We start from the raw sequence: 26,483 nt of genomic DNA on the forward strand, positions 1-26,483 counted from the left end.
GCTCAATATGAGCACCATTCGTCACACGGCAGACATCTAGTCGATAGTCCATTTCCTGCCAAACGCGTTCCAGCATCTTGACGTCAATGGTTCCCACAACTGCCGTTATTCGAGCCTTTAGTTCGTCAATATCTCTTAGAAGGGGCGGCACATAGACTTGTTGCTTGACAAAGCCCCAAAGGAAAAAGTCACACTCAGTACCCCATATGCGAGTGCTATGCTTGTTAACTTTGCCATTCAGATAGAAGGTCGCCTCATCGCTAAAAACAAGCCGGTCATCAAAGCCGTTATCTTCCAACTTCTCTTGCATTGCAATGCAAAAGTCACGGCGAAGTGGCTTATCAGTGTCCTTCAACTTTTGGACCAACTTGAGCTTGTAAGGTACCATTTGCAGTCGTTTCCTTAAGACACGCCAGACAGTTGCTGGAGCAAGCTGAAGTTCCCTGCTGGCTCTTCTCACTGATTTACGGGGGCTCTGCTGAAAGGCTGTCCGGACTTGCTCAACTGCATCTTCTGAAGTTGAAGGGCGACCTGTTCGCTTACTTGGGCACAAACACCCATCTTTCACAAATTTAGCATGCCATCTGACAATGGGTTTCCTTTCAGGGACTTCTTTTTTAAATTTCCTGCGAAATGCACGCTGAACACATGTCCACGATTCAGTCTTTGCAAATTGGAGGACGCAAAACGCCTTGTCTTGTTTAGAGAACGCCATTACTGCACATGGAAAGATAAGACGAAAATCATTAGTATGACCAAAAACTTGATTAAGCAAGCTTTAAAATGACACCAGTTTCATTTTTCTACCTGGAATAGTTCATGAGATATACGCATTTGTAATGTTCCCAAGACTTTTGAAACACCCTGTATAACTATTACTAATGGAGATTTAGTATCTGTTTGTCTGAAGTGAAATTATACTATTACTTGTAAAACAATAAGGATATGTATGTTCTGTGGTCATGATACCATCTGCCTAAGGGATTACACATATGTATGTATATTATATAATGGTACATTGAATTTTTATAACCCATATAAGATGGCATGTGAGCGACATTCCTGCTGGGATTTATGGTGTCGGCAACGAAAAAGTTGCTATAGTAACCAACAGCCAATCAGAAGAAATCGTCTCTCACGTTCCTTACTTATTCTGAAGACTTTTGAACACCAGTAATTTTATAACTTTTGTTTTAATGAACGAAAATTGAAAATTTTTACTTAAAAATATAGCTGAGAAGGTGACCTATGAACTGCAAAAATTGGTTGAAATTTGGTCGCAAAATGAGTGAGCAGTGAAGCTTTAAAGCAGTTCTAAATGAGTAAAACTAACACTTAACCATATATTTTATTTATTTTTTATTACATTTTCACCCCAAACAAGGCACATTGTCACTCAGGTGTAGGGGGCTACTATCAGGGTCAGCAACTACTGGGGCACTATGTAGGGATTTGGGCAGCAAGATGTCAGTTCACGTTGCACTTGAACTTATGCATGTCAGTAAAGTTAGGGAAGCAGGATCCTGGAATGGAATTCCAGAGTTTAGCGGTTCTGGGGAAGAAACTACTGGAGTAGAAAGATCTTTTACATCTAAGGATCTCTACTGTGTGGGGGTGGGATTTAGCTGCCTGTCGGGTTTGTCGAGGGTATCTACGTCGTGGGGGCACAAGTGTCTGCAGTTCGTCAGAGCATTCACCATTAAAATACTTGTAGAACAAGCAGAGGGATGCAACGTTTCGTCGATGGAACAGAGGCCGAAGCTTAGATGCCAGTTCAGGGCCTATCAGATTGGCGACTCTTTTTTTAACCTTGTCTAGGAGCGAGAGACTAGTAGTAGATGCACCAGCCCAGATGTGACAACAATACTCCATACATGGGCGAATGGTGGCCTTATAGAGGTACAGGATACTTTCCGGTGTCAGTAGTTTTCTAGCACGGTAGAGAGAGCCTACCTTTTTTGCAGCGGCCCTGGCAATGTTTTCAATATAATCATATATATATCATTTAAACATAGTGTTTGAATGATAAAAGTTAGTGTGTGTGTGAAGACACTTCTCAACCTATATACTCAACGAATTTTTGGTCTACAAACTTGAAATATGGTAATAACGTATTCAACCATGTGGAAAACTTAATCGGTGTTCATCCAGAAAAAACGGGCTGATTCGGGGTCAAAATTGAACAATTGATACTTGGGGGGGGTCATCGGATTTCTGTTTGCTAACTGTTTCTATGAATGTGCATGCGTGAATGGTTCACATGACAGATTTCTTATGTTAAGAATAAGTAGGTTTGGAAACACTTTTTAAAAATCGTATCAAGCTGGTCTAATGGTTATCATACCTGACTCGCTATCTTTTAGGTTTTGGTTTCAATCTCGGCTTGAGTATTTTTTATTTTATTTTTATTTTTATTTTTATTTTTTTTTTTTTAAATTTTTTTTTACTTACAAGAAGTGAATTGCTTAGAAAAAACAACTCGCATGATGCACATATTTCCGTTTTTGTATGAATTAAAATTATGCATATTTAACGACTAGGCAACAATGACCGTACTGTATACCGATACTCCATGGCTGACTGGGATAGCTTGTTTAATTGGTTAACTGTAGGCATAGACCAATTCATACCATCTAAAAAACTCCAAGAAAAACCTACCAGCCAGCCATGGTTCTCCCCAGAATGTGCTGCTGCCATCGCACACAGTAATCACTTTTTCCATAGTTACCAACGTAATAAATGCATTAAGACTAAAGCTGCTTCCAGGAACGCCAGCAACCACTGTAAAAGAGTAATAAAAAATGCAAGAGAGCTATATGCCCAGTCAGTTAAATCCAAAGTAGCTGATCAGCAGCTTTGTTCCCACCAGTTTTGGCAAATAACAAATAGGATCCTGAACAGAAGTGTACATTCTATCCCAACCATTATCAATGGACCAGAGGTCATCTTGTCAGCGTCAGACAAGGCCAAACTATTTGCCAAGAACTTTGCAGCTAATTCTACCCTATGCGACGAAGGCCATCAACTCCCCATATTTCCTCCTATAACACAGAACATGCTAGGTAATATACAAATATCTGTGCATGAGGTCGCCAAGCTAATAAAAAACCTAGATTCCAGTAAAGCAACTGGCCCTGACGGCATCCCAATTATAGTGTTAAAAAAGCTTCAACCAGAACTTGCTCCCATACTTATGAAACTGTTTAAGCGTTGCCTTAAGGAGAAGTGCTTTCCAACACCCTGGAAAACCTCATCAGTATGCCTTGTATTTAAGAACTTAGGTTTTAAGTCCTCTCCCTCTCAGTACAGACCAATAAGTCTCCTGTGTGTCATGAGTAAGTTGCTTGAGTCAATATTAGAGAAATAGTCAACCACCTCAGCAGAAATAACCTTAGTGACACGCAATATGGTTTCCATTCTGCAAGATCTACAGCAGATGTGCTAACGGTTATCTCATAAGATTAGTGAATCTCTTGACAACGGCTTCCTTTCTAGGGCAATTGCTCTTGACATATCAAAGGCCTTCGACAAGGTATGGCATAAAGGCCTACTTCACAAGATTTCCAGCTATGGTATAACTGAAAATATTTTCTGTTATTAAATCATTTCTCTCTGATAGGCTCATAAGAGTAGTGGTTGGACAAAAATAAGAGGCCCAGAGTATTAATGCTGGAATCCCTCAAGGCTCCATCCTGGGCCCAACTCTCTTCCTGATCTACATCAATGATCTCCCTAAACACCTACTTGAATCATTCGTTGACATCTATGCTGATGACACGACCATCTATGGCAACACATCAAAGGCTGTAAAATGACAAAGTTCTCTCTGATTCTCTCTCCTCTGATCTTGAGCGAGTGGTACAGTGGAGGAAGACGTGGCTGGTTACCTTTTTTAATGCATCTAAAACCAAGCTCCTATCTTTACATCATCAACCCTCTGATCCCCATCTGGCATCAATAGAAATGGATGGCTCTCGTCTTGGAGTCTCCATATTTTGACAAGCTTCTGTGTTTGACCTTTACTCCTAATGTGAAGTGGAACACGTACATCAAGTCTGTTACCAAGGTCGCTGGAACGATGGTGGGTTCCTTCTACCGCTCCAGAAGATCTCACTTTTTTTTTTTTTTTTTTTTTTTTTTTTTTTACATAGGCATCACCACATTATCAAGGCCAAGAGGCCACTCAAGGATAAGGGTTAAAGAGTGTACAGTAGAAATTGGACAATATAGTAATCATTAGTAATGAAAATTTGGTAAATTTGATAACTTATATGGAACGGCTCATCAAGAACTTATTTACATTAGACTTGAAGACAACCATATTGTAGTCAGCCGGAAAGCAGGAAAACGGAAGACAATTCCACAGGCGTGCAGTTCTAAGAAAGAAGCTTTGTTCATGGAATCTACGTTTAGGTTTAGGCACAGATAAAGAGTGGGGGGGATTATTGATAGTGTTTACAGCTAGACGAGTGTTTCTTGTGAAAGTTTTGCGAGGGGGGACCATAGATTGAAGCTCAGTCGAACACTTTCCATGAAAATAACGATACATCAGAGACAAACTCGCAACATCTCTTCTGTGAGATAGGTTGCAAGGAGGAGAAAAGGACATCTCCTACGAGGCTACGAAGTCTATTTTGAACTCTATCAAGGCAGGACAAGTCCTTTCTAGCAGCTCCTGCCCAGATGTGGCCATCCTTGGACGTACCTGGCTCTTATATAGATAGAGAATAGCATCAGCAGTGAGATATTTACCGGATCGATAGAAAGATCCTACCATTTTTCCAGCGGCCTTGGCAACAGATTTGATATACGTGTTCCATTTAAGATCAGGAGTAATGGTCAAGCCCAGAAGCTTGTCAAAACTTGAGGCCTCCTGAAGACTAGAGCCATTCATTTCAATTGATGCCAGATGTGGATCAGAATGTTGATGATGTAAAGAGAGAAGCTTGGTTTTAGATGCATTAAAAGTAACCAGCCACTCCTTACCCCATTGTACTACATGCTCAAGATCAGAGGAGAGAGAATTGGAGAGAACTTGGTCGTTTACTCTCTTAGATGTGCTACCATAAATGGTAGTGTCGTCAGCATAAATGTCTACAAATGATGTAAGGATGTGATTTGGAGGATCATTAATGTAGATCAGGAAAAGAGTTGGGCCCAGGATGGACCCCTGAGGGACACCGGCATTAATACTGTGAGCTGATTTTGCCCCTCAACTACTACTCTTATGAACCTATCAGAAAGAAATGATTTAATAATTGAAGACTTTTCCAGCTATACCATAGCTAGCGATCTTATGAAGTAAACCTTTATGCCATACCCTATCAAAGGCTTTAGATATGTCAAGAGCAATTGCCCTAGAAAGATTGCCACCGTCGAGAGATTTGCTAATCCTATGCGATATAACTGTAAGCACATCTGCTGTAGATCTAGCAGAACGGAAACCATATTGCGTGTCACTAAGAAGGTTATTTTTGTTGAGATGGTTGATTACTTCTGTATTTAACACAGATTCCAGCAACTTACTCATGACGCACAGGAGACTTATTGGCCTGTACTGAGAGTGGGATGAGCGATCACCTGAATTCTTAAATACAGGGCATACTGATGAAATTTTCCAGGGAGATGGGAAACTATTCTCCTTAAGACAACGTTTAAACAGTTTTGTAAGTATGGGCGCTAGTTCAGGTTGAAGTTTTTTGAGTACTATAATTGGAATACCGTCAGGGCCAGTTGCTTTACTGGAATCCAGGTTTTTGATTAGCTTGGCAACATCATGTACAGATATACGTATATCACATAGCGTGTTTTCTGATACAGGAGGAAATATAGGGGTTGGCGGCCTTGGTCGCAAAGGGTAGAATTGGCTGCAAAGTGCTTGACAAAGAGTTTGGCTTTGTCTGATGCTGACGAGAGTCCATTGATAATAGTTGGGATGGAGCACACGCTTCTGTTCAGGATTCTGTTTGCTATTTGCCAAAACTGGTGGGAACCAAGCCGCTGCTCAGCTACTTTGTACTTAACAGATTGAGCATACAACTCTCTTGCGTTCTTTATTACTTTCTTACAATGGTTGCTGGCAGTCCTGAAAGCGGCTTTAGTTTCTATACATCTATTACGTTTGAAGCAGTGGAAAAAGTGATTTCTGTGCGCAATGGCAGCAGCACATTCTGGAGAGAACCATGGCTGGCTGTTAGGTTTTTGCTGGAACTTTTTAGAGGGTATGAAACGGTCAATACCTAAAATTAACCATTCCGTCAGGTCTAATACTATAGAGGACACATCCTTTTTAAACATGGAATGCAGAGGTAGATCAGATATAAATGTACGGAAGCTATCCCAGTCAGCCTTAGTGTATCGATATACTGTATGATGGAGAGGTACATCTGGGAACTTATTACATTTCATTTTTATCTTAATTGATACAACAGAGTGGTCGGAAGATCCAAGAGGCGACAGAACAGAAACTGAACATAGTTCAGGGCAAGTTGTGAGAAAAAGGTCTAGTAGGCTCGCATACTGGCTGTCTTGTCTGGCACACGGGTGGGTTCCTGAACAATCTGAGTGAGGTCATAGGCAATGGAGAAATCATGACAGAACCTCCCCTCATCATCGGTCTTGTTTGAGTGGGTCAACCATTCGACGTTGTGAACATTGAAGTCTCCACATACGTGAATGTTAGCTGAAGGATAAGCAGATAGGACTTTGTCAATTTTCTCAGATATGCTTTGAAAGATAGTAACTCCGCTGTTGTGGGGGCGATAGAGAGTAAATATAAATGCAGTAGTGTGAGCTAAAGCAACCAGGGAGCACATGTAGGGTAAGTTAGGATCTTCCCTGGAGATGTCCCTACCACATGGAAAGCTATCTTTAATATAGGCACATATTCCATGTCCATGGCGATCTTGGGGGTCAGATTTAGAAGTTAAGTTAGAGTATCCTTTAATTGCGAACTCTTCTAGGGAAATAGCCTGTCCAATGCCAGTTTCACTTAAAAATAAAAGGTCTGGTTTAGTCTCCTGTAATTGGGTTTCAACCTCTGGAAGGTTAGAACGTAGACCCCTGATGTTGGAGAAGGAGACATGGTAGTAGGGGTCTACGTTGGAAGTTGGAGAACCGGGTTTAATCGTGTATTTTTTCTTGAAACTTGTCATGATGAAATTTTGGAATTTGTGGACTAGGTCGTCAGATTTATTTAGAGCAGGACAGAGAGGGGAAACTAAGAGAGAAAAAGAAACGAAGATTTTTTTTTTTTTTTTTTGTAGCTAATGATAAGGTAAAGCCGTAACAATTACCCACTAGTATGGCATCGAGAGGCCCCACCAGAAGCTACTGCATGGTCCAGAATCCATTCACCAAATGGCAATACAGCAGCCCCAGTACTTTGCACCTGCTGATAGGACAGCCTCCTTAGTGGTTAATCCAAGGTTCGGGTCCCTGACTATCAGGCGGATAACGTCAGCCCAGACAAAACGTTTACCTCCCACACCCTTACTAGTGACATGGCTACAAGGATAGACATAGAAACAGAAAATTTCCGCCATCTCTGCCAACTGTTCGTGCAAAATACTGCCAACCTAGAAAACAGCTTTTTCTTCTCCCTTTGTCAGAAAAATTCCTCATTAAAAAATGAGGACTGAGGGACAAATAAGAAGCGAGAGTAACAGGAGCTGCCGATAACGCATCCACAATGCATTTTCTACTCTCCATTTTAAAAAAAAAAAAAAAAAAAAAGTATTCTACTTAATAAAAGTCCAACAGACGTGTTTTAGGGAAAGTATGGTGATAGATTCCCCTCTCACGAACTAAAAATGAGTACAATTACGTAATCTATTTTTGCAATCAACTCGGTAGATAAATAAACATTTATGGACGAGAAAAAAAGCTAGCATTTAATAAAACAGAAATACATAAATTAAATACTGAAATAAAATGTAGTTATTAATATTTGAATCTAAAAATAAAGTGTGAATTAATATTGAAATCACTTATCTCAAAAACACTTCCGTCTCCAAAATAAAAGCCAAGTACGCCCAAGGATGGAATACTGCTGCCATATCTGGGCAGGAGCTGCTAAAAACAGCTTATCCTGCCTTGACAGAGTACAAAATAGACTTTGTGGCTTAGTGGGGGATGCCCTTTTCTCTTCCCTGCAACCTTCTCCCACAGAAGAGACGTTGCGAGGCTGTCTTTGTTTTATCGTTATTTCCATGACAGGTGCTCGTCTGAGCTCCACTCTTTCACGAAAACCACCCATCTAACTGAAACCACTGTCAAAAATTTTCCCCACTATTTATCTGTGCCTAAATCAAAACGTAGATTCCATGACCAAAGCTTCTTTCTTAGAACTGCACGCCTGTGGAACTCTGTTCCGTTTGCCTGTTTCCCACCTGACTACAACCTGGACAAGTCCTACAAGTCCAATGTAAACAAATTCCTGATGAACCGCCCCCTTAAGTAGAAAATTTAATTAAATCTCAACACTAACGTACTGTACATGCAATAACCCTTATCCCGGAGTGGCTTCCGGGCCTTGATGAGAGTTGACCACCTTGTAAACAAAAAAAAAAAATATCCCCAAAGAAAATAATCTAATGGCGTTAAGTCTGTTGATAGGTTTATTCCTTGAAATTATTCATTAATCAAATGTTTCTCTCAGTAGATTGATCATATTATCTGCAATTTGCAAACACTGCTCGGCTCGAGTGTCTGTCTCTTTATGATAAATTGCCAAACCAAGCTCAACTCATAATAACCAATAGTTGCCAAATCTGTAATTAAAAAAAAAAAAAAAAAAACTAAATAGAATTGTGGATTTAAAGTTCGCCGCCTCTAAAACTAAAAGCACCAGTGTATTTTGAATAGAAACTAGAATAACTGTGACCCACTCTAGAAACAAAAGGAATCCTCATCCTCCCCCCCCCCCTTCGTCTCCGAAATGTCTGTGGTCCTTTGGTGATCATTATTATCTCTAATGTCAAGCATAAAAGGTTTGGATAATTATCTTGGATCAGTGCTTGCAGTGCTTGCCCCAGATTTTAGCTTGGTTGTTTATTTAAGGTAGTGGGGCATATGACAACACTAATCCTCTTCTCCAAAAACAGTTTTCAAACTATAGAATCTATTTCTCTTTCTCTTTGTCTGTCTCTCTCTCTCTGTCTCTCTCTCTCTCTCTCTCTGTCTCTCTCTCTCTCTCTCTCTGTCTGTCTGTCTGTCTGTCTCTCTCTCTCTCTCTGTCTGTCTCTCTCTCTGTCTGTCTCTCTCTCTGTCTGTCTCTCTCTCTGTCTGTCTCTCTCTCTGTCTCTGTCTCTCTGTCTCTGTCTCTCTGTCTCTGTCTGTCTCTGTCTGTCTCTCTCTGTCTGTCTCTCCTCCTCCTAACAGATCAAGTCATTTCATACTAAAAATCCCACAGCGACAAGACAAAGCCGATTGGTCGGCTGATCCCGTTATTCAAGAGTTTTTTTTTTTTGTTTTCTGGAAAGAAAGAAAGAATCTCATAATTTAATCAAACAATTTTGTTTAGGATTGGTTGATTTATTTTGCGGCATATCAACTCATTATTTTAAGTTATTTTAATGTAAAAAAAAAAAATGAATAAATAAATTTTGAAAACATCAGCTCTTATATTTCTCAAACATGTTTCTCTGAAATTTCTTTAGATAAACCAAGACTCTTGTATTACAAGTTACATCACATGATGTTTTGTATCACGAAAAACGGCTCATTGAAATTCTTTTATACATAAACTTATATATAAAAGGCACTTTGTGTGTGTGGTGTGCGTGTGAGATCGTTCACTCTGGATCCCAAAACAACTGAGCCGGTTTCTATGAAATTTCACACAATATACTTTGTGTCTGGGAGTTTTCTTAGATAGCTTTTGTATTGGAATGCCTCTGATAAGTATCGAATCGAAAAATCTGATTAAAGAAGGTACAGTCTGATTTTGAACAAGCTAACATCACAAGTGCATTTGAGAAGTTTTATCGCGGCTCAAGCAGAAGTGTCCGGCATATAAAATCAAGAAGTTCTTTGATAAGATAGAGGCGCGTTCGAAATGAATGCTTCTGTTTAGAACACAATTGAACCTTGATATTTGACTTTTGCATTTTAAACTTTAATTCAAGTGATTATGTAGAAATAATTTTATAAACTCAACAGTAGGTTCTGTACAGTGCAATGTAGTCTACAATGTATTGTGGACTGTTACTGTGGGGATCTCCAACTAGAGCAGGCAATCATTTGATTTGATTTGAAAAATGAGCAATTTCACTGATTTCGATGACAATAAAAAAAATGATGTAGAACATTCCTTGATCCTCATCCAATTCCCGGGCAATGTCGGTCTCCTTGCTAGTATCTATATAAAAGTGTGTGTGTGTGTGTGTAGAAAGGGCTCTACCAAACCACTCTGTCAATTTTTGGTTTACTGACTTGAAACTTGATATATGGGGGATTACGACCTGTGGAACTAATTCGATTTGATTTTTAACCGGTAATATGGCTACTAAAGGGTTGAAATTGAAAAATTGGAATTTGGCAAGCGTAAGTTGACTAAACATGTTATTTCTATGAATGCACATGTATACATTTATATTTTTATTTTTTAATTTACTGGGTGTGGAGTTAAATCGGATAGTAACGAATAAGGCTAAAGTGTTACATTTTTTTGTTTCGATTCAAGCTAAAAGCACCGAAGTCATATTTTAATTTTTATTTACTTTTGAAATCACAACTGTATATTTTAGTACAATATAATAATCATTTAAAATAATAATAGTAACTAGAGAGACCTGTGGAAATTCCATGTGTAATCTATTGATGTTGGCATTCTGTAGATGTTCAGTATAAATGGAGATGCTCTGATATTATTTAGCACTTTTGTTAAAACTGTGGAAGTATTTATCTAAGCTACCAGAGACGCCCGGAGTAGCCCGGTCATAAAGTATGCTTAAACATATTTTAATTCTTGCAGATTTCATATATATTATTATAGAGTTAATGTTCTGTCTAATTTTATGTTATAAAGTTGTGATATTAAAAATAAAAAAAATATATCCATATGGCTTGGGTGCATCAGTTTGAATCAAAACCAAAATTTATGAAAATATATAACTTTAGTTTCTTCAGCTATAATCCAAACCAAAACTTATGGTGAATTCTTGATAAAATTATTTATTACAAGAAATGGAAGTCCATAACGATTAAACGGTAGTCACTCTGATTTATGCATGACATACAAGCTTATTAATATAGATAACTAGCATTTCGGCCCGGCGTTGCCCGGGTGTTTGGAGGTGTATGCTGAGCAAAAAAGTCAATTTTTAAAAATTTGACCCCTATTATGACCCCTTCACATTTATTGTTTTGGGCTCAAATCAAGTTATTAAGTTAGATCCATGTCCAAGGAACCTATATCTAAAATTTCAAGTGTTTACACCCCAAATTGTCAGGAGTTTGGTAGAGTTCTCAAAGGTCAAATCGTTCAAGTTTAACCCTTTAACAGCCAAATTTCTGGCCGAAAACCGATCACATAGGTTTTCCCAAATCTCAGTACCCTGTATATAAAATTTCGAGTCTGTAGACTAAAAATTGACAGTTATTGCGTAAGGAAATGTACACAGACAGACACACACACACACAGACACACAGACACGTTCACTTTTATAGATATACTAGCAGGGGTGCCCGGCGTTGCTCGGGTGTTTGGAGGTGTATGCTGTGCAAAAAAAGCAAAAAAAAAAAAAAAAAAAAAAATGGGTAATTTTTTAAAACTTTGACCCCTATTATGACCTTAAAATCTATTGTTTCGGGCTCAAATCACTTTATTAAGTTAGATCCAGGTTCAAGGAACCTATATCTAAAATTTCAAGTGTCTAGACCCAAAATTGTCGGAGGAGTTTGGTAGAGTTCTTAAAGGTCAAATCTTTGAAATTTGACCCCTTAACAGCCAAATTTCTGGCTGACACCCGTCACATCGATTTTCCCAAATCTCAGTACCCGGTATTTCAAATTTCGAGTCTATAGACTAAAAATTGACAGTTATTGCGTAGGGAAATGTACAGACAGACAGACAGACACACAGACAGACAGACACGTTCACTTTTATAGATATATAGATATAAAATCTGCATATTTATACATATTTATTATTAGTATTGTTTATTGCTTATTATATTGCACTAAAATATCATATTTAGGTGTATTTTATTACCAAGTTGCACTGGTCGGCCACTACTATATATTGGGTACAATATAATGATCAATAGAGTATAGTTTATATAAGTCCAATGTAAACAAATTCTTGTTGACCCGTCCCCTTAAGTAATCCAATAAAGTTTTGATATGCATATGAACTTAGCTCAGATGGTAATGAATCATGCTAGAGAGCTATGTTTTGGTTTCAATTCTAGCTGATGGCACCCAAATCATTAAACTGGGTACAATATAATAAAGAGAATTGGCTCTATAATAGGAAATACGAAATTTGCATTAATTATATATTTTTAAGCATATTTTACATACAACTGGACAACGCCGAGTGGCCTGTTAGTGTGTGTAATTATATATATATATATATATATATATATATATATATATATATATATATATATATATATATATATTGAGCTTTTTATATCTGGCTGAGTTTATTTTACTTGTAAATATTAACTCTTTAATATTTATAATATTTTAAGTTTACCATTTTGATTACCTTAGTAAACTTATTGTAACTTTTATTTATATATATATATATAATTAGTGGAAATGGTAATTAATAAAAACTGAAGAAAGTGATCAATACTGTTGTAGAACAAATATGCGCTTTATTTTTTATTACCGTATCTTTCTGTTAAGTTACATTATTGTTTCAGCTACCCGGCGTTTTTTTTTTTTTTTTTTTTTTTTTTTTTTTGCCGTCTGTCGCGTCCTCAAAAAAAAAAAAAAAAAAAAAAAAAAAAACGGCCGGGTAGCTGAAACAATAATGTAACTTAACAGAAAGATACAGTAATAAAAAATAAAACGTGTGTGTATATATATATATATATATATATATATATATATATATATATATATATATATAATCTTGGAAGTTTTTAACCTTTAAAACTATACAAAAAAAAATTATTTTTATCATTCGTTATAAAACTATTTAGTAAGTCTTTCAATCACCTGCAATCACTGTATCAACTTGCTCTCTCGAATTCACCAGTAATAATTTATTTTTTAAGGGATCATCAGTTGTTTACTATGAAACACTGTTTTGGGGATTTAATTATTTATTTAATTATATATATAATCCCCGTAGGATGCCCCTTCCCTAACAAAAGAAAAAGATAAGAAAATTGAGGTGGGAGGGGGACAAGTGCTCTTTATATAATAGATTTTTTTTTCCCCCAATTATATTAGATTTTTGTGTAGTCCCTTATAAAGAAGTCACTTTGCTTAAAAAATTGGAATCTTTACTTTTCCTGCAGATTCTTATAAAACAACTAAAAAAAATTTATTTATATATTTTAACAATTAGAGCGTTGTTACATTTTAGTGTTGCTAGTGAAGAATTGTCAGCATCACACACACACACACACACAATCTGTTTCCCTATATCTTTCTATCTCTACACGCATATATCTATCTCTCTTTCTCTATGCTGATAAGTTTTTTTGTTTTTTTTTCTTTCTTTTACTCTCCCACGTCTTTTACAGGCTCCATATTTTCATGGAATCATGAAAGCCCATCCCAAAAAAATCATGGTGTGTTTTATTATCCTTCCTGCGAGACCTAATTTCTCTTATACATAAACAGTTCCATCTTTGTTGCCTCTTAAAAATTATCTTGTCTATATGAATAAAATGAACTCATTTTTTCCCTGTCTGATTTTGACCTTAATAGGATTAAAAATCAAGATATTTCATGCAAATATAATATGCACAAACGGCAGAACAATATCTGAGGTGTGTTATAGGCTTATTATTTCTCAAATTCCTCGATAATCTTAGATTTCTATACTTTTTCTGCTGAGAAGTCACGGCCAAAATCGGTTAAGATCAATGGAAGTGGTAAAATATTTTCTCTCTAATAAATTCCTCCTCCCCCTGCCACCACTTAACACCGTTTGGGGATCGTTCACAAGGAACAGTTGAGAAGAGAACACCGGTTTGGCTTCGTAGTTCTTTCATGTGAAGTTATTTAAAATAACTAAATTAAGCTGCAGTGCTCTGTGGCGTAGTGGTTAGCGTGCTGGACAATTCACATATTTTCACGTTCGCGCCGACCTACCGTAGTCGTTTTTTCCTAAACAACTGGAATGGACTTTTCTTGGTGGCCGAACTGTTAACGTTGCAGATGTTTTTTTTTTTTTTTTTTTTTTTTTTTTTTCCCCACACTTTATTTTCCTACTTTTACTCGTGACTCCGGGTTTGATCCTTCCTACTTACCTACCATAACATTTTTTAAAACTCCCCCCCCCCCCGTCCCAGAAACAAACACTCGGGCAACGCCGGGTATCCCTGCTAGTATGAAATAAGATTTTATCTAATATAAAGCTATTCTGTTTCTTGAATTTTGGTAGTCGGTAGCTTTTTTTTTTTTTTTTTTTTTTTCTCCCTACCAAAATCGATATTTGATTCTGGTTTTCCATTTGTTTTATAGAGCATTGATCCATGTTCTTAAAAATGCATTTAAATTTAATTAGAAAAAAAATTCTATCTTTAAAATAGACACATGCCGTCTTTTTTTTTTTTTTTTTTTCCAACTTGAGCACCTATCCTGAAAAAATTCTCTGCACGTCACTGGACCAATGTCATAAAAAATAAAAATTGCATCGATATCTACTGAAGACTGAATCTGGCCTATACTGTGCAACAGAATTGCTGTCAAGAAACCATTGTCAAGGAAATACAAGGTCAAACTGCCCTGTGTAAAGATTAGACAATGTAGCAGTGGCATAGTCTTTTTGACTAACGAATCAACATTTCAAATATTTGGGTCGAATAGGAGGGTCTATTTCTGGCAAAAAGTTGAAAGAATTAAAATCCCTTCATTTAGTAAACAATTTGTACGCTTGACAGAAGAAACGGTCACGTGACCGACACATCATAAGCATGCATGCTAATGACTTCATTTTGTTTTAATAACAAACGAGAGAAAAGAAATATTAAAATTATCGCACCAACCATAAAGTGTGGTAAAGGCTTTATCGGTTGGAGCTTTTTCAAATTACAAAATCGAGGATTTGCACTAGGTGAAGGGCAAATTGAATCAGATCGGTTACCATATCATACTGCAGCATCGCGGGTTCTGGATATGACCTTAAACTATCACCGATGGTGAGGCTCCAGCTTGCGGGCTTTGGGGAGTATGGAGCCACCCTTTAATTGCCATTGCTCCCAGGTCCATTCTGACCTGTTAGTGTCCCAACCATGGGTTAAACAGAAACCGACTTGAAAAAAAAACCCCAAATATATTCTATTAAAAAATTGTTCTTCCAAATCACTGGATTCGGCATTAAATAACCTGAAAATCGTTGATATGCCGTAAAACAACCAACCAGCAACATCACTTGATCCCTTCTGAAATACAACTTGTAGATTATAGTTTTGTGATCGTGCAAGACAATGACCAAAAGTCTACACATAAACTCGTCGATTCAACGCAAATTTCCACTTCATGCTAAGTGTCTTTCCAATTGTTTTTAATGTTCCACAGTGGTGTTTTTGCATGCATTGCAAAGTTTAACTTGTGGTTGTTTTAACATGTTTTCTTATTTAGTTCTATTTAAATCATTTCTGGGATTTTAGGGGAACACTTATCAGTTAAGAGGCAGTTGCCCTTGTCTCTGCAATTACAATCTGTGCTAGTATTTTAATATCACATGCCTGCATTGTTTAGGTTGTATTAAGTAGCTATCACTCTATTTAGATTACATAGCATGTGTCGTATGTAGGGTGGAGTTATCAAAAGATTTATTAATGTAATGATTATCTTGCAAATATGTTATATATGCAATGGATGATGGGTGGAATCAAATACTTTTTCTATTTTCATTGTATTCTGAGTAATTGGTTTCAGAACATATATATATATATATATATATATATATATATATATATAAGCAAAATGTGTTTGTATGTCTGCCAAAAACTTGACATACACACGACGGATCCTGATGAAATTGGTATCGTTATGAAGCTCTGTACAACAACTTTTTTGATATAATAAAAAAAAAACCTGTAGGGAAGATATACAAAATTTTAATTATCCGAGGAGTACAAATGGACAAGACCTTTTTATTTATACTCCTTGACGGATAATTAAAATTTTGTATACCTCTCCTACATTTTTTTTTTTTTTTTTTTTTTTTTTTTAAATTTGAATTAAATTTTCAATAAGATTTTTCTGTTATATTTAAGCTCTATATCCTTTTAGGATTTATTGAGCTTTTACATCTGGTTTGGATTATTATATAAATATTTTTCTAATATATTCATTTTGAGTTTACATTTTTCTATTTGTATACTGAATATTAACCTTTCTATACACACACACACGCACTAGCCTGGGTGTCTGGCGTTGGATGTTTCTAGGTGGTAGTAGGCTCCAACCTGTGACGCAAAGGTGGAAAAGAAAGTGAAAGAAAATCTGACGGAAGTCTAAAGCGTTCAAATTTAACGTAGTCAAGATGACTTGCAAAAATGGCGTTGTTAAAGCTCCCATGAAAGCAAATTAGACAGTCGTTTTTAATGTGTGTGTGTGGGGGGGCAGCTCTCCAAAAAGGGGGTACTCTAGCAGTATCCAAATAAATAGTAATTGTCTCAGTATGAAGGCTTTCCCCTACATTGACCAAGGACCAATTACAGAACAGATACTACCCAGCCCGAAGGCCAGGTGGTTGCGTTCGAATAGTTTCATTTTATTTCTACAAAAAAGACAAACAAACACTGGAGACGATGGCATGGCGGGAATTTTTTTTAAAAAACAAAGGTAAAGACAATGTCCGTTTGCGAATGCGAGATATTACCATCAGGGAAGTATGTGAAAACTTCTCGCAGAATCTAACCGATGCGAGAAGCCTTTCATGGACATACACAAACGTTCACGCCCATTTTGCCCTTTTATATATTAGATACTATTTTTATTTATATAAACAAATATTACATCGTCGCTACACTGAACATGTTAATGTTTTGGACAATTGGTTCCTGCCAACCAAAAGTCCTTGTCAGGTGATGTAATAGAGCTTATGTGCATCTGGTTCTCAAATGGCTGTATAATATATATATATATATATATATATATATATATATATATATATAACCCCGGGATACGGCAATAAAAAGTAGTAAAAATATACAGTGCAGTATTTAATACACATGTATATAATCAAATAACATAAAAACACTGCAGGGCAGGGCAAATACCATAACCAGGGGCCGGAAAAACATATTCCACATTGTAACCTGAAAAATACTGTATCCTAGAGCCACCATATCCCCGGGTTCTACTATAAGCTTTGGATAATATATTTTGAATATTTGTCAGGGTTTACTTAAGGAATTAATTTTGTCCTTGCAAAACCCCTGTACTGAAAAACCGAAAACACTTGAAGATAGTGTCTAGAAAACCTTAAAATTCTATGTAAACCATCTTCAGAATGGTTAAATAAATTTGACTTCCATGCAAAAAAAAAAAAAGAACCACATACTTCACCAGAATGTGGTTTCTCTCTGTTTTAATTTTCTTATCACTTTGTTTTTCCTGGGGATGGGGCATTCTACCAGATGCCAAACATTCTCCGATTAGTTTAGTTACTCCAATCGAGAGATCTTTTTAAGATTCTAACCATCCCTTTAAGTGCTATTGTTTGTATTTCTTTTGCACTTGGTTCACGGGGTATATTCGCCAAATAGTTTTTGAAATTCTTTTTCGTTGCTCCTATAATGACTGGCATGATTGATACCTTAAGATCCCAGTTTCTTTTCATGTCGTACATAAGGCCTTGGTATTTTATTTTCTCCCACTGTTCTGTTAAGGCCAGCATCATTAGGGATGCTTACTTCAACTAGGGTTGCCACATTCTTCTTGTCCCATATCACTGTCAGGCTTAATAGCCCCATTTTCTAGGTATATAGATGTAGGAATTTCGTAGTCATAGTGTATGGTGTATGACTTATTTCCAACTGTTCTTTCTGGTAAACATGTTCCCAAGACTTGCTACTACATTGGATATCCAGATTTTTACAGATTTTCCAGTGGAGATATTTACACCCTCCATTGTGTTGCATTGTATAATAGCCCCCCCCCCTACACACACACACACACACAGGACTTTACAACTGGATGTCTAATGGCTTACACTTTTCTGTGTGGCAGAACCTGCACTTGTGGTTACTGCTGAGACCACTCATCTTTTTAAAAGCATTGGTCATCAAGCCTTGATCTTGAGCGGCCATTATCATTCTCTTCTGATCATAGTGAAAAGATCCTTTTTTTTAAGCCAGTCTACAGAGCCTTCTTTATCTATATATTCCTGTGATAGTTCATCCAGAAAATACTTTGCACGCTGTTGGTTGGCCCATTCTTCCAATTTTCTGCAATGGAAAGGTCTTCTCAGTATTTTTGCCGACTCTTTTGGGCTATTTCCGTTGCGGGCTTGCTTTGTTTCTGTCTCCTTTGTAAGACAGTCTTCGGCAAAATGTTTGGCCAGTTTTGTGATGGAAGTAGTTCTACTGGATCTTAGTGTTCATATACCATTTTAAGGTTTGGATTTTGGGAGCTTATCAGATATTACCCACCGTTCACAATGTTTTTTTTTTGTTTTTTTTTTGTACAAGGGTGTCACCACTTATCAAGGCCTAGAGGCCACTCGAGGATAAGGGTTAATAGGTATACATTAGTCATTGTGATTTTAGCATAGTAAACAGTGGGAATTTTGAAACTTGGATTACTTAGGGGGACGATTCAATTAGAACTTGTTCACATTGGACTTTTTCTTTTTTTTTTTTTTTTTTCATAGGTATCAACTCATTATCAAGGCCAAGAGGCCACTCAAGGATAAGGGTTAAAGAGTGTACAGTAGAAATTGGACAATATAATAATCATTAGTAATGAAAATTTGATAACTTATATGGAACGGCTCATCAAGAACTTATTTACGTTAGACTTGAAGACAACCATATTGTAGTCAGCCGGAAAGCAGGAAAACGGAAGACAATTCCACAGGCGTGCAGTTCTAATAAAAAAGCTTTGTTCATGGAATCTACGTTTAGGTTTAGGCACAGATAAAGAGTGGGGGGAATTATTAATAGTGTTTACAGCTAGACGAGTGTTTCTTGTGAAAGTTTTGCGAGGGGGGACCATAGATTGAAGCTCAGTCGAACACTTTCCATGAAAATAACGATACATCAGAGTGCGCGCATGCACAAATTGTGTATGCAGATGAGTTTAAATAAGTTATCACCAACAATCATAATGAACCCTTGCAAGAGAAATAACGACCTTCCCCTTCTGCTTCCACTCTGCCATTATGTCAGCAGATTCCACTGTTGAAAATACCAAAAGCACCACCCACTTATTGCTCGATATTTGACAGACGCACCACCCTGACCCACTCTCACACCCACAACAGATGCGATTTCACTCAAGTGTGTGTTTTACTTGTAAATTGCCAATTATTGCTACATCCAAGTCTCATATTACAGCAATGCTTTCTCCTGTAACTGCCATTTTTTATGCTTGAGTATATTTCAAACAATCTTTTAATTCTTAAGAATATATTACAAATAAGTTTAAGCCAGATTTAAAAAAAAAAAAAAAAATGAGAAATCACATAAATATTCTGAGATCACGAGAGCTACTGAGAATAAAAAAAACAAACAAAAAAAAAGTTATATTCTAATTTCAGAATCATTATTCCTGTAACAAATAAAACTTTGCCAATTTCATCCTTTCTGCAATCATTTTTAATATTAATAAACCTAAGTTTATTCCTGACTTTTCCACCAAGTTTCAGTCGTGAATGTCCAACAGTCTTTGATTTGTTGACATTCAGTGATCTGCAGGGACTCTTTGGTGATCGTCTCAACAGCACGATTTGGTGACTTAAAGAGACAAAATCATTAAATGTTAAAAGCAGGAAAAAGTGGTGTTAACGTGTGTATGCATGTATTCATGATGCAGAACGTGATTGCCAACTCCATGGCAATGAGCAGACAATGATTTGGAGGTTGATTCTAACACTAGTATCAATTATGCGATTTCAAGTCGTATTGCAATAGATTGATTCTCTCGTGAAACTACTACTACTATTAATAATAATAATAAATGGTGAGTGGCTGTTGTGATAACGCAAATCATTTACAAATCTTTGACCTGTGAGAACTCCTAGTCAATAATTATAGGAGCACTAGGAACAGTTCCTAAGAACTTTGGGGGGGGGGGAATGAGAAATCGTAATCAAAACAAAAACTGAGATTATACAACAAACAATAATGCTAAAAAACGGCCAAAATTTTAAGAAAATCATTAAAAATTTTAAGAAGAGCGTGGAAACTAATTTATATAGGCCGCAACTCTAGTTTAAAACAATGTTTTATTTTTGTGAAGCTACAAAGATTTTTTTTTTTTCCTAACAAACGACAGTCACTTTCAGCTGAACACAAAACAACAGTTCTGTTCACTTAAATTCTTGTCTACACCCGGAGCCTGTCTGAAACAAAATAATACCTTTCCTCATTCTTGCTCAAGCATATATAGATATTTGCTGTCATTTGATGTAGGCCTCCGTTCAGTCTCAAGAGACAATGGATACCCCCTGCAAAGGTAGCTGTGCATGTAATTGTGAGGTAAAGGTTGCGCAATCCCAATCACATCCCTTCTGAATTGGCACTGCTTGAATCCAATGGCAAGAAGTGCTAGATGACTGGAAACAGCAATGCCGAGATAAGCAGAGAGCACATACAGCACCTGGAAGTTCCAAATGGTCACCCATTTAGTACTGACCAGGCTCAACGTTGCTTAACTTCTGTGATCTGATACGGTAATCTGAAAACAAAATAAAAACCAAAACCACTCTACAACTACATATTCCGAGATTTTTTTATCAGAATCGGAATCTGTAATTGTATCGGAATCAGGGGAAAAAATATTAGAATCATCCCATCACTAGTCACTCTCGACTTTATTGTTATTTTCTATGTAAGGTGATCAACTGGTTCCTATTTGGAAGAACTTTTCTTTCTACCACAATGTTAAGACTTTTACTTTTTTTCTCCATCAGGCGGATTTCCATGGACAGAGCTTCTCTGCAAGGGCTTCCCATCTGTGAAACACGTTACTGTAGGACTACTTCACTTGTAGCCTACAACATTGTTGTCCTCAAATTCAATGCCATAAACCGTCTCATAATTAATCAAACTTAGTTCACTGTTCAATTTTGATACTCCCATAGTGTTCAACTTTTGGTTGACATTTCATTAACTTTTATCCTTGAGTGACCTTTGGCCTTAATAAATTGTGACTCCTCAAATAAACTAAAAAAATTGGAAAGAGGCAGTGTAAGCTTTATTACTTGGCATAATATTTAGCAAAGCATTTTTATGCATTCTATATATGACCCACTTCCATTTAAGAACAACTTTACTAATTAGTTTTAATTTATTCTTGACAAGCAGGACCGGTGTCCCAGCATTGCCTGAGATGGAATATAAAAAAAATGACTTGTATAAAAAAAAAATATTCATACAATATTTTAGGTTTTAGAGTAGTTTGTTTCAAGACAACACGAACGAAACTAAACTGACTTTTAAAACTAAAACTTAGTCTAGGGTTTGGTTAGCATTTGATTTTATTATATATATATATATATATATATATCTATATATGGCAAAATGTCTGTTAGTGTGTGCACATTTTTTTTGTATATTTGGCAAAGGCTTTTGGAGGGGGGCGCTCAAGGGGGTCACTGTTTCTTAGAACCTTTTGTATACTACCTAGATTATAATATCTCCAATTTACGAAACCAGTTCATATGTATCTTTTATTTGGGCGACTTTTATATGCTATTTTCACTATATTTTTTTACTTTCTGCATGTTTGTTTGGCTTTTCAGTATAAAAACAAAACTGAACGCATAGCAAAACCAAGCTCCCTAGCATTCGTGCCGAGACGTCCAGAAAAGCAATGAGCTTTGATCAATGCGGCCAAAACCCATCATATCAGACAATTGCTATTCATTTGGACACTCCCCTTTTTATGGGGGAGCTGGTTTTCCCCAAGATGTTGAGGAAACTGGCTTGCAGCCAAAGATAAGTGTGTGATTTCATTCTTCTATAGCGTGATGTTTGGCCTCATTAAGTTTACACATCGGTCACTTAACTTTTTAATCGTTTTAATTTCAACCATAACTTCTTTGCCCTCATAGCGTTGAGGTAAGTTATCAGGCTATTCGCCTCAAGGCTTTTAGTTCGAGCCTACCTACCTACCAAAACTTTTTTTTCTTTTACACCGACAAACACCTGGGCAACACTGGCACCCACACTAGTCTATTATATAAATCTCACCTGTCTGTTTAAATGTATGTATGTATGTATGTCTAAAACTTTTGATAGAGGTGACCGATTTTCATGAGATCGGTACCTTTTTGAAGCTCGACCCTTTGGAGGACAAATATTGAAAAATTGATTAAAAACATTATTTCCTTCACCATCAGCTGAACACTTTTCTACAAAGAGGAGTCACTTTTTTTCACCGATGTTTTTGAAAGTCATCCCCTCTTTTCGATTGGCTAGCCTTAATTTAAACCTTCGCCACTTCTGGTTTGCCGATGGATGCAACAACAAAGACGTCACTTTTTTTTTATGTTCTTTTCCTCCTTCGCGGTATGGGTTCGAGCCTGCCTGCCTACTACCAGTTTTTTTTTTTTTTTTTTTTTTTTCCAACACTTCCAAATACCCAGGCAATGCCAGGTACCCAGGCTAGTTTTAGGATAAAAATGAAAAAAAGAAACCAATCAGTTGTAGATTGTTTGAAGTTCTTTAGCAGTCGTTAACATTATTTTTACTTAGCCAAATATGGGCAATTTCCATCATAGTCAGATTATTTTTTTTGTCAAGTAAATGCTAATTTCAGAATTGAACAAGCGTTTCCTCCCTAAAAACTCTGAAAATTGAATCCTCCCATCTCATTTATACTTGATATAGACTTTGGAATTCCCTCCTTGTTTCCTGCTTCCTTGACTGTATAAATTGCAGAAGTTTAAATGTACTGTGAACAGACATCTTGTTGCTCAATTCCCTACAGTCCCCTGTAAGTCACAATCCCAAACAGTACCCCCTTAGATCCATGTGGCAATACGTCTTGTTGGGGTTAAAGAGTTTAAAAAAAAAAATGAGAATTATCTCCCTTGCATTAAATCATTAACTGAAAGTGTTATCATAATGATAATTTCAGGCGAACTGGGTTTTTTTTTGTTTGTTTTTTTTTTTTTTTTTTTTTTTAACTTCAATTTGTTTGAATAAAAAAAATTAAAGTGAGAAATATTTTGAAAATGCAAAATTTTCGAAAAGAAAACAAATTAATTGGACAGAATGCAATCTTTAGATCTGCTAAGATACAACTAACTTAATTTTATATATATGTTTTTTTTTTTTTTTTTTTTTTTTTTTAGAAAGTCACCCATTTTTATTTGGACGTATTATTTATTGATTATTTTTTAAAAACAGTAATCTACGGACACGCGGGTTTCGAAGCCCTACTCCTCATCAGCATAGCTTGACTGTTGGTAGGATTTGAACCTTGGACCTTATGTATTTCAGTCCCGCGCCCTAATCCCCTCCGCTATGTTGCCATAGACAATTTACTGCTTCGTTTTTATCGTTCATCTGTTTAAGTGGTTATTGTTTTTTTTTATTTTTTATTTTTTTTAAACGATAGTAATGTTTATGTCTCTGCCTCGGAGAACCGGTATTTTTCTTAGAAAGTCGCACATTTTTTATTTGGAGATATTATTTATTTTTAAAAATATATATACTAGCAAAAGTACCTGTCGTTGACTGGGTTCAAAAATGGCCTACAGAAAATGGATTCTGATTTATGAAAGTATGATAGGTTATGAAAAGGAAGGGTTGTAAAGAGATAGCTTCGAACTTGGGGGTATCAAAACCAAATCAAAATATGATGAAAATAAAATAGATAAACCCCATAATTTATTATACCATACCTGTTCACACTGAAACACTTATCACCATATTCTGTGGATCTATATTAAAAAACCTTGTTAAACTTTGTGACATATTTCCATTCTATGGAGGTCAGGTACAAATGAACACCCCCTAATTTTATACCATATTTCTTCAAACTGAAACATAATTATCAAAGTATACTTACGCAGATAGATATGAAAAGTCTTTATTAAAGTTTGTGCCTACCTCCATTCTATGGAGGTCAGGCGTGAACACAGACCCCACAATTTTATTATACCATCCCTATTTAAGTTAAAACATACTTATCAAAGTATTATGTACATCTATATCAAAAACACTTGTAAACTTTTTTTTTTTTAATTAAATTTTTTATTTCCATACTTTGTAGACCAGGTGCGAATGCAGACCCCACAATTTTAATGAACCACTGTTCTGCCAGATCAAACCTTCCCATTCCTGTGTCTCGATACATCTATCATATGTAATCAGTTTTCTATAATAGTCAACCATATAGGAGCCTATTCGTGACCAGACACACACACACATTCAGCTTTATATATATATATATATATATATATATATATATATATGAACATTTCACATATCTAAAATAATCAGTTAGTTCTATAGATGCCATTATGCCCTACCTCAATGTTTTTTGTTTTTATGTTTTCCCCAGGATAAGGAGTATGAGTTGGCGGATTTGAGTAATCCTGTTGGTGAACGTGGATGCACAGATATTGTTTGCTTGGTCATCTTCATTGTCTTCTGGATTGGAATGGTAAGTACGAACAAATATGTGTAGATATTTTTGCAGTTGAATGGTCAGTGTTTAAGCTCATTAGGTATTAATTCCTGAGCATTTATAAATAAATAGAAAAAAAGTAGATTCCAGCCATGATATTTTGATTTTCCAGTAAAGATATGAATTTTTATGGCAGTTTCAAGCATATCTTGAATTGTTCAATAAAAAAATGTATGCATGTATATATACACAGGTGGCAAAAAGAAAGTCCGCACTTGTAATTTTGTCAAGAACTGCAAATTTAAGCTAAATTTAATGTAACTGTTTAAACAAACTATACCTCATTTGATTATTTCAATTAAAAGTCAAATATGGATAGGTAAAAATATAGAGGAATAAAAGGTGATTCAAATGAGGTATATTTTTGTTTAAACAGTTACATTAAATTTAGCTTAAATTTGCAGTTTTTGAAAAAAAAATTACAAGTGCAGACTTTCCTTTTGCCGGCACTGTATATATGATGATGCATCACACGGATTATTAAAAAAAAAAAAAAAAAAAAAAAATCAACAAAAATCCAACAAAAACAAATTCCTCAATAAAAAACAAAGTATTGAAAATTGTAAAATATTAATAAAATTACTTTAAATTATTTAATATTTAAAAAAATTATTAAATATAACTTATTGTATTCCTCGATAAAAAAAAAAAAAAAAGTATAAAGAAGCAAAATTAAAAGTACAGCACGAGACACAGCGAATGAAGAGCAGTTGGGCTAATTTGTCTGCAGACATCCAGGCAGATTGTGACCGCAAAAATTCCCAGGATATGTTTGATAAAATATAAGCTTTTGGACCACAGCCTCCAACATTGGTACCTGTGAAATCCAAAGATGATTCTGCCCTTTTCAAGAATGTTGAGGGGATCATGGAACGATGAACAGAACATTTTCAAGATCTTTTTGATAATCCGTCTGAAGCAAATGGTGTAGTTATTGAGTCTCCATCAAAAGGAGGTCGTTTATGAGATCAAAAGCACATTAACAGAGATTAATAAGGGAAAAGCACTTGATGGGATACTTGTTGAATTATTGCTATTTGGAGGTGATAGCGTTATCAATGCGGTCCATACACTCATCCTTACTATTTGGCATGGTAATGCTATCTCTTAAGATTGGATTGATGCAATATTGATCCCAATTTATAAAGGAACGGGGTCAGAATCTGAGTGTGGTGATTATAGAGGCATTTGCTTGCTTGAAGCAGTGGGAAAGGTTTTAGCAAAGATTTTGTTAAATCATTTGCTGAAATGGATTTGTCCCTCTATCATCTCAGAATCAATGTCGTTTTACATCTGGCCGCGCACAATGGACACAATATTCTGTGCGGCAGCTAATGAAAAATGTGAAGTGGCGAATGCCTTTTGTATCAAGTTTTTGTTGATCTAACAAAATCTTTTGATACCATCAATCGCAATGCATTCTGGAAGATTATTAGAAAACTAGGCTGCCCTACCAGTTTTGTGGAGTTGCTTCAGCC

The 26,483-nt window shown here is 36.1% G+C and overlaps 1 protein-coding gene across 1 annotated transcript in view; it reads left to right on the forward strand.

Moving 5' to 3' along the window:
- Positions 1–26,483, forward strand: part of LOC145296936 (choline transporter-like protein 1) — a 183,478-nt gene that overhangs the window by 87,100 nt on the left and 69,895 nt on the right. Inside the window, 1 exon segment of the mRNA XM_080143140.1 lies at positions 24,880–24,981. Within this exon segment, the coding sequence (XP_079999266.1) occupies positions 24,880–24,981 (102 nt within the window).

Source organism: Euprymna scolopes, chromosome 17 (genome assembly GCF_053919585.1).
Source record: "Euprymna scolopes isolate OS-2025 chromosome 17, ASM5391958v1, whole genome shotgun sequence".
NCBI lineage: Eukaryota > Metazoa > Mollusca > Cephalopoda > Sepiida > Sepiolidae > Euprymna > Euprymna scolopes.